At 33.1% G+C, this 18,008-nt stretch overlaps 1 protein-coding gene across 2 annotated transcripts in view; it reads left to right on the top strand.

Moving 5' to 3' along the window:
• UGGT1 (UDP-glucose glycoprotein glucosyltransferase 1) overlaps positions 1 to 18,008 on the top strand; it is a 53,478-nt gene that overhangs the window by 1,430 nt on the left and 34,040 nt on the right. For both annotated transcript variants that reach the window (XM_026681096.2, XM_026681016.2), the window contains exons 2-16: positions 259 to 395; positions 697 to 779; positions 1,131 to 1,261; positions 1,959 to 2,071; positions 3,033 to 3,207; positions 4,324 to 4,420; positions 7,329 to 7,407; positions 7,615 to 7,715; positions 8,759 to 8,858; positions 9,760 to 9,820; positions 14,524 to 14,615; positions 14,736 to 14,886; positions 15,342 to 15,461; positions 16,344 to 16,429; positions 17,099 to 17,234. In XM_026681096.2, coding sequence (XP_026536881.2) covers positions 271 to 395; positions 697 to 779; positions 1,131 to 1,261; positions 1,959 to 2,071; positions 3,033 to 3,207; positions 4,324 to 4,420; positions 7,329 to 7,407; positions 7,615 to 7,715; positions 8,759 to 8,858; positions 9,760 to 9,820; positions 14,524 to 14,615; positions 14,736 to 14,886; positions 15,342 to 15,461; positions 16,344 to 16,429; positions 17,099 to 17,234 — 1,650 coding nt within the window. In that variant the 5' untranslated portion in view covers positions 259 to 270. The remainder of the gene's footprint in view (positions 1 to 258; positions 396 to 696; positions 780 to 1,130; positions 1,262 to 1,958; positions 2,072 to 3,032; positions 3,208 to 4,323; positions 4,421 to 7,328; positions 7,408 to 7,614; positions 7,716 to 8,758; positions 8,859 to 9,759; positions 9,821 to 14,523; positions 14,616 to 14,735; positions 14,887 to 15,341; positions 15,462 to 16,343; positions 16,430 to 17,098; positions 17,235 to 18,008) is intronic.

Raw genomic sequence — 18,008 nt, 5'->3', positions numbered from 1 at the left:
TTACTCCTGATCTGTAATTAAAAAAAATCAGGGTTCTCAATTGTGTAAGTGTTACTGGACTTTCTTCCATGAAATGTACTATGAATAGTGGATGTTGTCATTTCTGTACCATAGATTTTATTATCATTAAATCTCTTCTAGAAGTGCTTTTAATTTTTGTATAGAAGTCTGATAATCATTGCAAATCTTCGTACTATTAGTGGATGGTTTACATTTCTTAAGGACTGCATTTTAAATATTAATATTTTCACTTTTTAGTGTTTTTTTAAGATGAGGACTCTAATTGCACTTATTGGAATTTGGATGACCTTCTCCCTAGTTGAAGCACATTCAAAAGCTGTTACAACATCCTTAACTACTAAGTGGTTTTCCACACCTCTGTTACTTGAAGCAAGGTAAAAATGTTGACAGTGTCTTTTTTCCCTTGAAACATTTTATGTGTATAAAATCTCATTTATTCATGTTACAGTCTTGTATGTCTTAACAGTATTATCATATGTTGCTGTGAGTTGGATGGTCTTAGAAAGTTGATGAATATAATTTCAATGTAAATATATGCAGGTAAGCTAAGAGCACTGGTTTACTTAAAAATGCCCATTGAATTCATAATAAAATAACATTTGAATCAAAGTCTTCTAAATTGCAGTGGTTTTTTTTTTTTTTTGGTTTTTTTAAATGAGACAATTTTTTTTCCAGTGAATTTTTAGCAGAAGAAGACAATGAGAAATTCTGGAATTTTGTTGAGACTTGCCAAAACTTTCAGTCATCTCATCATAATGGTAATTGTTTTTATCCTTATTTGGTTTATCAGTTAGATATATTATTTAGCCTAGAAGATTGTTTTTTTAAAAGTAAATATCTTCATTACAACTGCAGAATATTACGTTTTGATATTCATAATTGGAAGATCAGACTGTTCTGCAGTCAGATGTGGATGGCAGTGAGATTAGACCTGCCTTAATTATTAATGGATTCTTTATTTGTTTTATGTTATGATTTTGCATTTTACTCTAGGCAATTGTATTCCTTATTGGAAGAAGCTGGATTGTAAAATCAACTGAAACAATTGTTGTTTGAAATCCTTCTTGTGTTCCCCTGAAAACTAAATAACATATCTTGTTCATTGGTAGGTACTGATTATTCCTCGTACAATGCAGTGCTGCAAGCTGCTTCCCAGAATCTCTCACCTTTGCAGCAAAACTTGTTGAAGTTTGCTTTGTCTTTACGCTCCTATTCAGCTACAGTTCAAGCCTTTCAGCAGGTTAGACAAAACATTGGGAACTTTATGATTTTTTTAAAGATTTTCTTTTAAGCAATAATAATGCAATAGAAAATAACAGGTTGCTTTTCCTTTTAACCTATCAAGACTATACCTTAAAGTTACCCCTCACTATTAAAAATTGAAAAAAATCATAGTAATACTGTAAAATTATTGCATGGAAACTCTCCTATTTTGATTGGAACAGTTAAAATTGCAAAAGCAAATAACTTCTTTTTTTAATCTTTCTTATTGACTGCCATTCTTACCATGAACAGTATGCATGAAAATAAAACAAATTTGCAAAGAGAAAAAAAAGTGCTGAAAGAGGTAGAAGAAAACTAATCAGATTATTATAAGATTGTTCCCTGTTTTTCATATAGCTCAGTGATCATTTATTTCCTCAATTGTAAATTAAGTGACAATTTCTTTGTGGGGATGTATGACTGGAAAGATTGGAGAAGTTAATTTTATATTACTTGCTTATATCTATCTGGACTGAAAGCAGAAAAATTATGAAAAAGTTCTTATTCAAGTTTTAGCCCGTCAAAATTATTCCTTTTCACCATTTAGTTTTATTGATCAAATTATGCTATGCAGATGAATCCACTAAGATACCATATACTAAGGTCCCACTGCTCTGATTATAATTAGATAGAAGCTGTCATCATTTTATTAAAACAGATACATTTTAATACAGATAGCCGCTGATGAGCCCGCACCAGAACAATGCAATGCATTCTTTGTTGTTCATGGAGAGAAGACTTGTGAAGCCAACAGACTTGGAACACTCATACAGACAGCTTCCAAAAGGTTGTTTTGTTTTTTGCCAAGACATCCTAAAAATCTCATTTGTTACTGAAGGGATTTTAATAAATATCATATTTTTTTTATAGATTTTATTTCTGGAGAATATGTAAGCCTTGATAAAACATTCTTGCTCATTTTAAATGATTCAATATTACTTGGAAAATGTGGAGGTGATCTTAAAGAGAATGGATATTGATCTGTGATTTCAGGATTATTGCACCAATGAAGGCATTTTGATCTTTTTTTAAAAAACAGTGATCTAAGAAACGGAAATAGTTTTTTAAATTTAATATGAGGATTTCTGAAGATTGATTAGAAAAGAAGAATAGGAGAATTATTGAAATAATATGTGGGGAGTCCCCACTCTCTTTATACAGGTCTTGACTGTAATAAGGATTTAATCTGATATGCGAAGAAGCAAGCAAATAAATGCTTTTCTTCAAAGTCCTCATTCGTAAACTTCAGTCTGCTTGACTTAGCAAGCAAAACCCTTAGTTTTCTTTTTCCTATATTTTGTTACAGTGATAGCTTTCACGTTTAGTGATTTATAGTATTCTTTCAGATATAATTGTTACTAAAATAACATTTTGGGCTAATTTGGATCAAAGTATCATTAAATGAAAGTGTAGGCCTTGTCCATTCAATTTCATCTGTTTTCATTAGATTGGAGCTAAGGTTCTCCTACATGGCATTTCTCCTGTTTTCTTCTGAAAATATCCATTGTAATAGGAGTATACGTATTTCCAAAGACAGTAAAATCTATGTCATTTGGAATATTACTTATGCTTTCTTATTTCAGAACACAGGAGAATAAGTTTCATGTGTGCATGAATTGAAAGTTTATGTGTCTCTCTTTGATCAAATATTGGATGACAATCAAGTAATCTTTATATACTGTTCTTGTTTCTCTGGCACCTGATTTAATAAAGCACTGCTTTTATTTATATATATTCTCTTGCTCCAGGCCAAAACCTTTTATGTTCAAAGGGGATCACAAGTACCCAGGATCAAACTCTGAAAGTCCTATTGTAATCATGTATGCTGAGATTGGCTCAAAGCAGTTCTCTGAATTTCACAGACTTCTTGTATCAAAAGCCACTGCAGGAGAAATCAGCTACATTCTTAGGCATTATGTTGCTGTAAGTTCTAATACTATCGTACAGAGCAATATTCATTGTTTATAAATGTTGTATCTTTATGTTATTCCAGTCTAAAATTGAAAGTGCTGGTTTTTATTTTGTCTAAAGGCTTTTATGAAATCATAATAATTGCTCATACTATTGCATAGGTTTGTGGTTTTCTTTCACCATATATTTCCAAAGAATTTTGCAAAATACTTCATGTTATTTTTATTAGTTATGGATGGCATAGTGGTAGCTATCTGTATAGTTGAGAGAAAATTAAACTGAAAAGATCATTGTGTTGCATTCTCATCAATCTGGATTTAGTTATTGTTTAGATATACATAAGATTCAATTCTTACTTTTCTACTTTTTAACATTTTACTAATGATTTAAGAGGGAGAGATTTTGAGATGATCCAAAATCAGATACAGCAACTAATATCATACAACATTTTAAAAAAATGGTCTTGATAAGTCAAGAAGGGTTCAGAAAAGGCAGTTAAGTTGATTAAAGAATATTTCTCTTCTTCAAAGAGAGATAATGTTTATGCTTTGAGAAGATGATAGGTATGATAATGCTTTTTATATTCTTGAAAGTATCTCTTGGAGAACACTTAGCTGTCTTCTCTTACTCTAACAAGCAAAACATAAAATAATGGATTAATTTTACAGAAAAATATAATCCACTTGAATTTTAGGAAAAACTTCATAATTGTAAGACTACTTTGCAGTGAACTCATTTCAGAGTATTAACTTGCCACCTGGAAATGAATACCATTGTAGTCAAAAGCATCCCAATATTTCTGTCTAGAATAATGTTTTGTTCCAATTCATTTTTTACATTTCTGGACTTGCTGGAATCATAAGATTTTTAGATAAGTAGACCATTGTTTCCTCCTAACCAAAGGCACTTTCAAGAAAACAAGAGATTTCCTATTGCAGGTTCCTATTGCAAACTCCTTTGATTAATGAAAATTCTGAATTGATTTGTGAAGTGCTTCATAGACAAACCTCAGCACTGTTTAAATATGGTTGGGTAATATAACTGATAGTCTTGCAAAGTTGTAAAAAATAATCTAGCAAATGTTTTGTTGGACAATATTCATGTGATTTTACTTTTATTTCCTTGTAGAATCCAAATAAGGAAAAAGTCTACCTGTCAGGATACGGAGTAGAGTTGGCCATTAAAAGCACAGAATATAAGGCTAAGGATGATACCCAGGTGAAAGGTGAATTCCTACCTTTAAAAGTAGTAATAGTTTCATGATGAAATAAGATATGATGAAAAGTTCATTGTGATTCTCTTCATAGCCTAACAATTTTTCAGGGCATTTTAAAGCTACTTATTTATAATCATTATTTCTTTATAGTATTTATATCCCTTTCTTTATCCAGGGATGGATGTAGTTCCAGTGTTTATATTCCTTTCTTTAGCAGTGCAATTTGCATATCAATAAAAGAAGGCAGCTCCTCTCCTCAGGTTTACAAACTGAAAAAGTCAAGATATAAAAAGGAAGGATAGTCTTGGTACAGGAAGAAAAGGATACTTTAGTACTCATTCTTAATGGTATAAGCACTTTAGGCCTTTTGTCCCAACTCAGTGGAATTCTTGTGAAGAAAGAGAAAGTCTAATCTGGCTTATTAGGGCTGCAGCTGATCGAGAATGCCATTTTACTTTCTCCTCCCATAGCCCTTTATTGATATATTTACCCCTGTTTATTTTCTATAAAGTGGGAGACTGAGTTCTAGTCCCAGCTTAGCCATGGAAGCCAAATGGATGGCTTTGGGCCAAATACTCAGCCCAGCTCACTTCACAGGGTTGTGATGGGAAAAATAAGATGGAGTTTTACACCTGTTTGCCACCTTGAGTTATTTGTAAATGTTTAAAGGTGGGATATAAATAAGTAAATAAATGTTAATCGTAAACCATCAACACTCAATAAAAAAGTCAGCAAATGACATTGTCCTTGTTTGATTTTCTTGCCACTCTGGATTTGTCTCTTAGTTGCCTAAGCAATACCCTGTTTTAGACTAGATCAAGGAACTTGTTTTTAAATTTGACTCCCTATTTATATGAGGAGTCATTCTGTACTTTGGATAGAGCCTCTGTTGAATTCTGCCAGTCAAGGAAAAGATTCTGAAGATGTTATCCAGTTCCTTGACTTAACACTGATTTGTTATATGATTTGCTACTGGCTTCTGAAGGATTAAAAACTCTTTCTTGGAGATTTGATACACAACAAAATCTAATTCCTATCATACAGTTACTTGCCTAGTGTGATTCCCCCTTTTCAATAAAATTGATTATGAATGAAGACAGCAAAGTGATGTATGTATGAAAAGAACAAAAATGATGTATGAGCCAGTTTGGTGTAATGGTTAAGGTACTAGGCTAGAAACTAGTAAACCATAAATTCTAATCCCATTTTAGGCATAAAGTCAGCAGGGTGACTTTGGATCAGTCACCCTCTCCCAGAAAGTCCTAGAAGAAAGAAATGGCAAACTATTTCTGAAAAACCTTGCCAAGAAAGCTACAGTGATATGTCCAGAAAATTGCTAGGGCTTGAAGGCATCCCCCTAAAACAAAAATTACCATATTTCATCAATATAATCCATCCTGATTGTTATTAATAGCTTTAAAATCTTGAAAACACGAGAATGTGTTGACTTTTCAAAATGTCTTATTTGACTACTAATAAAAACTATTCTGATTGTTTTTGAAGCAAAATGAAGAATGACTATTGTTGCATGCAGTTCAAGAACAGAAGATAGAGTAGAGTAGAGTATCATATTGGCCAAATGTGATTGGACACACAAGGAATTTGTCTCTGGTGCATAAACTTTCAGTGTACATACAAGCAACAAGTGATAAATCATGATCATAATCAAAAGAAACAATCATCATATATCATAAGATACAACACTCAGTGATAATCATAGGATACAAAAGAAGCAATCAGCATCAATTATAAGATACAAACAACAAAGTCATAAGAAGCTAAGGAAATAGGTACCTAATAGGAAAGATGAGAAGGATATTAGTAATACAGTCCTACTAAGTGGTTTGACATCCTAGGGCACAAGATAGTGTTGAGGGAATTAGTTGTTTAGCAGAGTGATGGCATGGGGGGAAAAGCTGTCCTTCTGTCTTAGTTGTTTTGATATGCAATGCCCTATAGTGTCGTCTTAAGGGAAGAAGTTGAAACAGTTTATGTCCAGGATATGAGGGGTCTGTAGATATTTTTACAGCTCTTCTTCTGGCTCATGCGGTATACAGATCCTCAGTGGAAGGCAGGCTGGTTGCAGTTATTTTTTCTGCAGTCCTAATTATCTGTTGAAGTCTGTGTTTGTCTTGTTTGGTTGCTATGCCAAATCAGAAAATTTTAAAGGTGCAAATGACAGACTCAATAATTCCTTTGTAGAACTGTATCAGCAGCTCCTTGGGCAGTCTGAGTTTTCTGAATTGTTGTAGGAAGAGCATTCTTTGTTGTGCTTTTTTGATGTTTTTGATGTTAGATAGCAATACCAATAGCGCTTAGACTTATATACCACTTTATAGTGCTTTACAGCCCTCTCTAAGTCAGCATATTGCCCCCAACAATCTGGGTCCTCATTTTACCCATATCGGAAGGATGGAAGGCTGAGTCAACCTTGAGCTTGGTGGGATTTGAACAGCAGTTAGTCAGCAGAAGGGGCCTGCATTACAGCACTCTAACCACTGCACCACCGAGGCTCTATGATGTCCATTTTAAGTTCTGAGTGACTTAAATAAGTGACTTCTTTTAGTTAAGAGAAAAAATTTCAACACTAATCTCCTTTGTAGTCCATAGATATGATGGGGTTAATGAGGAGACAGCATAAAAGCAGAACAATCAAGGTAGTGGGGATAATTGGAAATTGCCACCCATTTAAAATGTGGCCGTGATAACAGGATACGAAATACAAAATCAAGATCAGTAATATGAGACTCTTAAGAAATGGAAGAATGATCATTATATTTTAGAAAGTATAGGGATTATTCTCATATTAGAAAAATAGAAATGACTTGCTTTTGTCCTAGCCTGTCTTCTCTGTTATTGACTGTTTCCTATCTATTACAATAACTTCATAATTTACATGTTGTTCATATTTTTGTAGGTACAGATATAAATTCGACAGTAATAGGTGATAGTGACCCAATTGATGAGGTGCAAGGATTTCTGTTTGGAAAATTAAGGTAGGTCATTGTATATGTGGATAATCCTGCTGAACTTTTTCTTTAATATTTCCAAATCAAACATTCCAAAAAGTGGCTTGCAGTTTTGTTTTTCTCAAACTAAAACCTATAAGAGTGTGGAAAGGTAACCTAAATTCATGTTGACCAGGGCAATTGTTTGTTTATTTGATGATTGAGATTGATTGTCTGATATTTTTGCCCTTTCAGGCAATCACATCCCCATTTGGAAGAAGAACTGAAAGAATTAAGAAAGCATCTTGTGGAAAGCACCAATGAAATGGCACCATTAAAAGTGTGGCAGTTACAGGGTAATCTGCCCTTAATAGATTTGTCATTTGGGTCTGGCAAATCTGAAAAATATCCTCAATGTAAATTTGTGATCAGTTGTCTGATCACAAATTGATCACATCCTTGCTTTGGAAATAGTTCTGTAACTTCAGCATAAAGTATTCTTGTGACAACAAAATTATTCACACATATAAATGTGTTTGGAAGTGATGCAAGATTTATTTCTTCTATATACTGAAACTTTGCAGGGACTCAGATATTGGCAGACATATGAAGCCATCTTAAAATGCATTTAGAGTATGCTAAAATGGTTTAAAACATTTGAAAAACAGCTTCTTTGAAGCTATTGTAAAATGAAAATAAGAGCATGGATTACATAAGAATAGAAACAAATACAGTAAATTTGTGATATGTGGGTGTAGGCATGCACCTGTTTAATAAGGTAAAAAAACTTAAAGGCCAAGTTGTTTTTTTATCTTATTAGGCAATTTCAATTTGACAGTTGTCATTTTAATTTATTAAGATATTCAAGAAGATGTCTGTAATCAAATTGATAAAATGTTTATTTGTTTTCTTGTGAAGTTTATTGTTCTATCAAAAAACATTCTGTGATCATAGTTCAATAAAGCAACTTCAAAGCACTTTTCATCTACTAATTTCTGGTCAATTAGAATTAGCCAGAAAAATCATAGAAAATCCATAGATAAAAAATCCATAAAAAGATGGGGAACACTACAGAATTTTCTCTTACGTCCACATTAATACTTTATAGTATATAATATTGTTCATTGTGTTTATCTAAACAATATAATTTAAATATAATTTAAACAGGTATGGGTATGCTTGTAAAATTGGGTAATTACTTTGGGTGACCTTTTTGAGATAAAGTTATAGTTTGCCTGTATTTTTTAAGTACTTAAAAAGTGAAATGATGAACATACTAGCTTGATAGAGTGAAAGACCCCAAGTATGAATCCATCAACCATGTGAACATTGTCATTAAACTTATATTTTTGATTTAAAATAATTAGTTTTTGATTGAACCAATTGTTTTCATTTACAGATTTAAGTTTCCAAACTGCTGCTCGTATTCTGGCTGCTCCCACAGTGGATGCTTTGACAGTCATGAAAGATCTGGGTCAAAATTTTCCTACAAAGGCTAGGTAATTATTCTTGTTGCTCTTAAGTAGATGTATAAATAATATGAATTAAGAGAACAGAGAAGAGTCTTCATTGTAATATATGAAAAAAAATATTTTTGGGGGAGGTAAACAATATTGGAATTTCCTTTTGGGAATATATCCATTTCTATTTGATCAGTTCACCCTATGTGCATGATGGACCCTTATGGGCTTAAGAGGGAGCTTGGGGTTGTTCCTAGGGTCATGGTACAAGTTCAGCCAAGGCCTTAGTTGCTGCTTCGAATGAGAGAGCGACAATAACTTTGAACTGGATTACACCTATGTACTCGCCTTATGTGCTTGGATTCAGAAACTCTCTGATTTTCAGAGGAACTCTGTGTGATGAAGCAGTATAAAACATGCCTAGAGCTTTGCTGAAAGAAAACAAAGAATGAATCTGATTCAGTGCAAATAAAAGCCTTTCTTTAACATTTTCCATCCTTATTGTGTCTGGAGAAAGACCCAGCCAGGAATCTTTTTAGGATAGTCCATTCCCTTGAGGGTAATCAAGAGAAATTCCCTCCTTGAGTAATTTCTATTTCCTCCCTTGGTAATGAGGGACTAGATATTTTGAGTCCATGTAAGACCTTTTTGTAGAAGAGAGTAGTTCTGCTTGCCTTGAAAGATGTGATTCTTTGCTTCCTCTTGAAGAAGCCATTGCTGGACCCAATGAATCTAGATAATTTTTATCTAGTCTCCAACTTTCCTGTTTTAAGAAAGGTTGTTGAGATTAGCTCACAGTTCCAGAGGATTCCTGGAGGGACTGGATTATCTGGACCTCTTTCTAGCCATAATACTGAGTATGCACTTACAGTACCCTTAATTTAGTAAAAGAAAAATTGAAATGGGACAATGATTTAATGGAGTATTTGGCTTTTTGTAGGGCAATAACAAAGACAGTTGTTCCTTCAGAACTGAGGTCAGAAATTGAAGAGAACCAAAAGGTAAGATCATGTACATAGGAATATATTCATAGTTAAGTGGGGATATGTTCTAATCGGACGTTAAGGTGAACTAGTAATCTATTCGTATACAGTACAGTATTTATTGTCAGATTTCTGCTCTCCCTTTCTGTCAAGATAACTTTTTATACTGCTAAGTACTTTCAAACAAATAGTTCTTTTAAGAATAGATTATAGTAATAAAATGCTTACATTTTATATTTTTTAAATTTCTGCAAAGCTTGTTCAGATTTTTAAAAAGCAGAATAATTGCAGAGTAACTCTTTTCACACAAAAATATTGCTCAGTGACATCAAATGGCTGTTTAACTTTTTCTAATATATGGATAATGTTTTGAGCATTTGTTGTGTAAAAGCTTTACACACACACACACACACACACACATACACACATGAAAATAAAACATTTTGATTTCTTTCCTGAGGAATGCAAATTAAAAATACCTTCCCCTCCCCCCCCCAAAATGATGGTTTTCCTAGATAAGCTCTTGCAAGAGTGGACATTTTGCAACTTAACTTGGTAACCAATTTTCTTCAAAGAATGTTGAAGTATGTGCTGACTTCAATTTATGTGAGCAACACTATGGGACTAGAATTACCTGAGGAGAAATGCAGAAAGAGTGAATAAAAGGGAGGCCATGGGTAAATTGAATAGTATTCTTTCTTTCTTTGGCTGTAGACAAATCTGGTTTCTACATTGCTGTTAGTTCTAAATGCTCAGAAATATTGAGCCAATGTATTCATAACTAGTTTGATTCTAAATATTTCCTTGGAGATAACAATTAGAGATTACTCATGAGAAACCGATATTGTACCACACAAAATGAAAGCTAGAAGGTTTAGATATTTAAAAAATCTGTGTTATGAATAGGTTTTTCTATTTAGTCATAATACAGAAATTGATGTTGTTATATTTGTGCCTTTAAATAAATTCCTCACTTCTGTCAAGATTTGTGGTTCATTGTGGACTTCCGGTTTGTCGGCTTCATGAGCGGCAGGATTTAAGCTGCGCGATCCCTGCCGCGCTAGCCGTTTGGGGCTCCGACCCAGCCGGGTACGGAGCTAGCCACTGCAGGGGCAGCTGAAGGTAGGGGGACCCGGAGAAGGGTTTGGGGTGCTGCAGACTCCCTCCTGGCCGGCAGAACTCCCTTTTCCCAGGACGGTGCAGCGGCGGTCTGTAATGGCCGCCACAAAGAAGCTGGCAGCCGGGTAAGAATGCGCAGGAGGAAGTGGAGAAAGTGATTGAGAGGAGAAAGTTTTTCTTGGCTCCTAGGACTCTAAGACATATCTAATAAAATTCCTGAAAAGTATGACTTTCTGAATAATACCTGCCAGAAGAGGAAAAAAGCGGCTGTGAAGGTGCTGAAAGGATAGCTTTCCTCTTTTCCTACGGAATAAATAACTGGATATTAAGAAACCTATTTCTTTTAGGTGAAAATTGGTTTTAAGCGATGAGTGGGAAGAGAGAGGATTAAAAAGAAAACATTTGTATGCTAAGATTTGTTGGAGCAGATGCCTTAAGGATTTGAAGACTAGAATATATTGCAATAAGATTTTAAACAGATTTGGACTTTCTTTCTCTTGGATTGATATTGCCCCAGAAGGAGAAAGTGAGAATTCTGCCTTGGTTTGGACTGACTGATAACTTTGGGACTGTTTTATTTTTTTTATTTTCTTTTGAATATTCTGGTTGTTGTAAGAAGAAAGAAGGGGAAAAGAAAAGAAAAGATTTATAATGGCTCTTTCTGTTGAGGAACTAAGAAAAGAATATGAACAAGCAAAAAAAAATGGTAAAGATGGTGTGGAAGAAGCTTTCCTTTTCTTAGAAATGGCGCTTATTAATTATCAACAAACATTACAACAGATGAAGACAGCAGAGGAACAAGAAAGAAAGAAAGGAGCCATCTTTAATGAATCTCAGAACTTGATCCAGAAAGAAGGAAGAGAGAAAGAAAAGAAAAGAAGAGAAAAGAAGAAAATTAAAGGACTTAAGGACTTAAGATCTAAAAAACATTTAAGAAAGGGAAAAATAAGGTGCAAAACCAATATGATGATAGTAAACAAAAGGGAAAAGGAATACGACAGAGAAGGGAAGCTGGCAAGGCAGAGGCTAGAAGAAGGGGGGTAGAAAGGTTTGTTGGGAGAAGAAAGAAAGGGAAAAGGTGGAGAAAAGCTACAATGTCTTGAAATTAAATGAAAAAAAGAAACTTTTTTTGGATAATGGATAAAGTATAATTTTTTTAAAAAAAAAAAGATTTTGCAAGGTACATAAGATGAGATGGTAGTATTGTAATGATTTAAGAGTTGATAAGAGATTAAAATGTTAAAATGTTTAAAAATGATTGGCTTTAAAACTTAATAATAGGGGAGGTTTAGAATATTGTTTTAATTAAAGAGTTTAATAAGACTATGGTATTGATGTTATTATAAAATTTTTATTATAGTATTTTTTTAATATTTGGATTTATTGTCTAATTATGTACTTAATTATGTTGGATGTATTAGTTAGATAGAATGTACCAAGCAAAATCGGATTGGGTATTAGATATTATTTTAAAGATTAATTTGATTAACTTAGGGGGAGATAGAAAGGCATCATACTCTGATTAATGATTTCAGGAGAAACTTATTTTCTTTTTTTTTATAAGGAATGAGACAAAGGGATGATAAAAATGGACAAAAGATATAAATATAATGATTCAAATTAAGATGATTAATTAAGATAGAAGTAAGAAGTGTGAAATATGTGGGGAAGTTAATATAGAAGGCTTAGAATGGTAAATAAAATAAGTAATGATATGTAAGATGAGCATGAATATAATTGAAGTCCATGAAGAGAGAGACACCTGGGTCCAAGTTACTTTCCAAAAAGATTTTTTTTTTATGTTTTGTGTGTTGTGTGTATATGTCTTTTGGGGGAGAATTAGTTAAAAATTGTAGAAATATAGATTGAGAATAATGGTAACTAAGTCAGAAAGAAACAGATGAAATAATAATAATGATATTGAATAAGAGTAAAGAGAAGTAAAGAGAAATTGAATAAGAGGTTTTGGTATGTTGTATGGAAATGGTTTAAAACAGAATTATAATTTATCTGACTTGTTAAATTGACAATGAAAAAAGGTTTAAACATGTAATGAATAATGACAATTTGTGTGTTTTAAAAATTAATAAAACTTGTTTAAAAAAAAAAAAGATTTGTGGTTCATTGTGAACCGTTACTTGATTAATTCAATATAGATCTCATTGGCAGAATAAATTCTGTGATCCCCTTTCCATCTATATGTTTATTATCTATCTCTTCAAACCAAAGCTATCTTTTGTCTGACAACTGCTGCCTAATATTTGTTTCATTTTTGTGACTGTGAAAAATACTCAGGGACAAAACTATTTAATGAGCTCTCAAGAGTCCTATTCTAGAAATAGAATTACTCCGGAGGAATTGGATTGTCACAACACTAAGGAAATAAATGATGAGATAAACTTAATATAACCTGATGCCTGACCAAAATGAGGCAGTCATTTATGATTGAGGACATCCTCTTTGACTTGCTTTAAATTAGCATCCACCCAACCTGGTACCATCAAGATAGACTGGGACTGCAGCTCTTAAAATTCCAAGTCAGATGGCAAAAATATTGCTTTTTTTTTTGCTTTCTTTCCTTGAAAAGATGAAATATTGTGGCCAAATTCATCATTTTAGCTGATTTAGCATGCACGTATTATTTATCTCTGATGACTTAACTGTTCAACTTAGATTTCATTCAGCCATCATATTAGATGTTGCCATCCATGAAACCTTTACATTTGTCTAGAATGCCCTGTCTTCATGGATATAACTTCCTTTTCCATCAACCATTTTGCAATCATTTATTCAACTGTTGTTAGTAGTCATAGATCTTAAAGCTAGTCGTTATTTCTTTCCTTTTTTAAAACGACACTAAAGCTCTACTCTGGTTATATTTATTTCAAATAAATATACATATTTATTTTTGTGACTCTATATTTAAAAGTTTAAATAAATGTTTTATTTCTATGCCCGTGGGTAAGTAGATGATATGTAGCCTTCTCCAATCTGACACCTTGCAGTTATGTTGGTAGAGCTACAGTACAGTATTAATACTTCAGGAGAATACCAGGTTTGAAAAGGCTGAATTGAGTCTTCCTTCATCTTATTTTTATATGGGCATATAAATTGAAATCTTACAAATAGTAGCAGTAAAATAATAGAAAAGAGGGAGTAGGTACCGTGTTATTTACAAAATGTTAACCTCTCTATGCTGACGTGAAAGTGAAAAAGATCAGCTGTTCCCTTAAAGTGAAAATCAACTTGTGATTAATATGACTTACTACAGACAGCAAGATTATGCTTAATTTAAAATGTATTCTCTCATTATTCTGATTCCGCACAAAGCCAAACTATTTATTTCACTATACATGATCAAAGCTGATGTAGCATATTGTCATTTTATTAAATAGTAGGAAAATAGGCAAAATGAATTAACTCTAAATGGGAAGGTTAGGCCAACCAAACTCAAATCCCTCAATCTGGATGAGAATTACATGTAAATGTATATTCATGAACAATTTTATATCTTTACAGGTGAACTTTGAGAAAACTATACAAAAATGGCCACTTTCAATGCCTCAGATTGTATTAATGGCTTTCTTACATTCTTTTTCCAGTACTTCAAAGGGACTTTAGGTTTACAATTGGGAGATTCGGCCCTATTCATCAATGGACTGCATATAGATCTAGATACACAGGATATATTTAGGTATGAACACTTCAGAATGTTCCTTCTTGCTTAGAATTCAATATAATAATTCTAAAAGGCTAGAGTACATCAGTACCCATGTTTTAAAATTTAATGTAATATGATTTATGATTTTTCTAGCTTATTTGATGTCCTGAGGAATGAAGCTCGTGTTATGGAAGGGCTGCATAGTTTAGGAATTGTCGGGCATTCCATGCACAATGTGCTGAAGTTGAACATCCAGCCATCTGACTCTGACTATGCTGTAGATATCAGAAGCAGCGCAATTTCAGTAAGTATACGCTCTGTCTACGTTATGGTGATGTGATGACTCCAATGATATTGCTAGGAGAACTAGAATAAATTCTTTGCGCAGAGAATTTGCACTTTAGCAAAGAAGCCCAAGAAGTGAACAACTTTTTCAGCAAAGTGTTTGCTCTTTGGAATATTAAGACAGAAATAGAGGGAAAATAATGCTGTACCACAACATTATAATATTACATATGCAATGGTATATATTCATACCCAACATTTTCATTTAATATCTGCTGCATTCCATTGTTTCATTTAAGTGGAATCTCTAAACGTGATATTTAAGTAAGTGGTAAAATTTAGCTTACCTTTCTCTAACTTAATATTTTCCAATTGTACTGTCCTATAATGGCCATGCCAATGGAAATATGGAGTTGTGCTTAAAGGATCTGCTTACAAAAGCTAATCTTAATCTTGGGAACTTGTTCTTTATAGTGGATCAATAATCTTGAAATTGACAGCAAATACAATTCCTGGCCTTCCAGTGTCCAGGAACTGCTTCGTCCTACTTTCCCTGGTGTGATCCGACAAATAAGAAAAAATTTCCATAATTTCGTGAGTAATATTAGTTTACACTAACTTTATTCTAAATAGCCAAGATAAGATGGGTTTATATTTGTTTATCTTTTGCCTTCTAATAGTGCAGGGGTGTCAAACAGGTCGCCCGTGGGCCAGATGCATCACGTGTAGGCCATGCCCACCCTGGCTCCACAAAGGCATAAAACATTGCAATATGTCATGTGATGTGATTGAGTTTGACACCCATGTAACAGTGCATTTGGATCAGATACTTCAGTTTTATTCTGGGTATTCATTGTGTTCTTGAGGCTGATTATAATTTTAAAAGGTGACATTCTTTCATGAATCACCTGACAAATTTGGGGGAATAATCCACCCAATATTAACTTATGAAGTCGGATAAAACAAATGCCTGCATTTGTTTATTTGTTTGTATGAAATATGTAGCTGAAAGGAAAAGATGGATTCTTCTGCATTTAGTTAATAATGGCTTTCTTACTAGAAACAATAGTAAACTAGCTTCAGAAACTGCAGTGTTATCTCATTTTAATTCTACTCAGAGTTCATTGTTCTAGCTGTCAGGATAAATCCTTATCTATAAGGAACAGTATAAGTTAGGGTTAGCCATGTGGAGAAAGAACATTATAAAAACTTGGATGGAGATTGTGGTTGTTCATGCCATGGATTTGTGCATTGCTTTAATTTGATTATATGTTAAAGATCTAATTATTAGACAACTGAAGCTCTAATTTAGAAAGCTTTTGAATTTGGCCACACTTGGCCATACTTGTATATTGGGCAGACCAATTTTAAATATTAATATATTTTTGTTTATTTGTCTGCTAAACCTAATTGTACATTGTGCTCTTTCAGAAGTTTTGAATGAAATTCATATTCCTAATTTTGTTATACTTTCAGGTGCTTCTCCTAAATCCATCCCATGAGAGTACTGCAGAATTGCTAGGTGTGGCTGAAATGTTCCTGTCTAACCATATACCACTGAGGTAAAATTGCAGCTTTTTTCATTCAGAACTTTTATGTTTATTTTTGAAGCTGAGTAATATTCTCATTTATTCTACTTTTCGATCCTGAGAAAAGAAAACATTTCAGCATGTTGAAATTCTCATTAGTATTCATGTAATCTTCCCACGTCTTTTTCCTAGCCATCTGGGAAAAATGATAGAGAGCCCTTTTTGTTTGTTGACAAATATTGACAGAGTTTGTTGACAAATGTGATACACACACACACACACACATACATATGTAGATGTTGTTGTTTTCTCCAGTAAGAGGAACCTTAAAACATTTTCCCATGCCTCACCATTTCTGTGTTGGTTTTGTTATTGCACAAGTACATGATTTGGTCTGTCTACAAAGTTATGTATCATGTTTAAGAACTTTTATGTTTATTTTTGAAGCTGAGTAATATTCTCACCTTGCCAAATTTTAACTATATATAACTTTCAGAGTACTTGACATATTTAATAACAGCAGAGATTAAATGGTTTATTTATGCTTGGTTGATCCATAGTCATTCCCATTCTATTGGTTGCAGTTTAAAAAATGGACAGAACCTGCATTTACCAAAATGATAGATATTGTCATTGAATCATGTACCAATAGTGTTCATGCTTTCAATTTTTGAATATGGTTTAATTCTTTCTTTTAAATAGGGTTGGCCTGGTCTTTGTGGTTGATAATTCTGAAGATGTTGATGGGTTACAAGATGCTGGAGTTGCTCTCCTTCGAGCATATAATTATGTGGCACAGGAAGTAGATACAAATTATGCATTTCAGACAATTATATCTGTGAGTAATTTGTCCCATATGAATGTAAATGTATTTCAAATATTTTGACCCTTGCTTGTGATAATGAGAAGAGACACCCAAGTTATCTCTTTGGTATTATTGGGTTTGTTTATTTATTATAATCAAATTTATATGGCTGTCTATCTCCTAGAAAATGACTTTTATTGTCATTTTATTGTACAATAATCTTAAAGAGTTAAAGTCAATTTGTTCCTAAAACCTATTTGTTTCTGAAAAGACTTCCTTCTGAAAAGGCAAAGCATCTTTCTTTATTCTTCAGGACAGACTGCCTGTGATTTGTCTAAGAAAAAGAGATGTAATATTACCTAATGCATCTTCATTTTTCCTTCTCATTCAGTAATTATACTGATAACAGTGAAGGACAATATATACCTTTCAGGAAATTTATTAAAATTCTTCTGTCTCTTTCAATTTCCACTCTCTTTCCTCTTTCCTTCATTGCCATTATATCTATGCTATGAGAAGATAGCTATCTCTTAGAGAAGAATCATATGCATTATACAGAAGGAATTTCTCCATCTCTCCTAACTTTAATGGTATTTATGTTCACAACTGATTCCCTTCTAGAGGCTCATTTAAATTAAATTAACTGCCAACTCACGAAGCATCCCTGATCTGCTCTCGAATTGCCGTCCCTTCATGAGATCATACTAAAAACTTTCTTCAGGGAAAAGTCAGAAGAAATTTTTTTTCATCAATAAGAACTTGTAAGAATTATAACAAGAATGGTGTTTAATGCATTTAAAAATGTGT

The sequence above is a fragment of the Notechis scutatus genome, chromosome 4, assembly GCF_049901735.1.
Source record: "Notechis scutatus isolate UNSWTSFEM ecotype Mainland chromosome 4, rNotScu1.2, whole genome shotgun sequence".
Lineage (NCBI taxonomy): Eukaryota > Metazoa > Chordata > Lepidosauria > Squamata > Elapidae > Notechis > Notechis scutatus.
The sequence above is the reverse complement of the archived record's forward strand: the minus strand, read 5'-3'. Positions and strand labels throughout refer to the sequence as shown.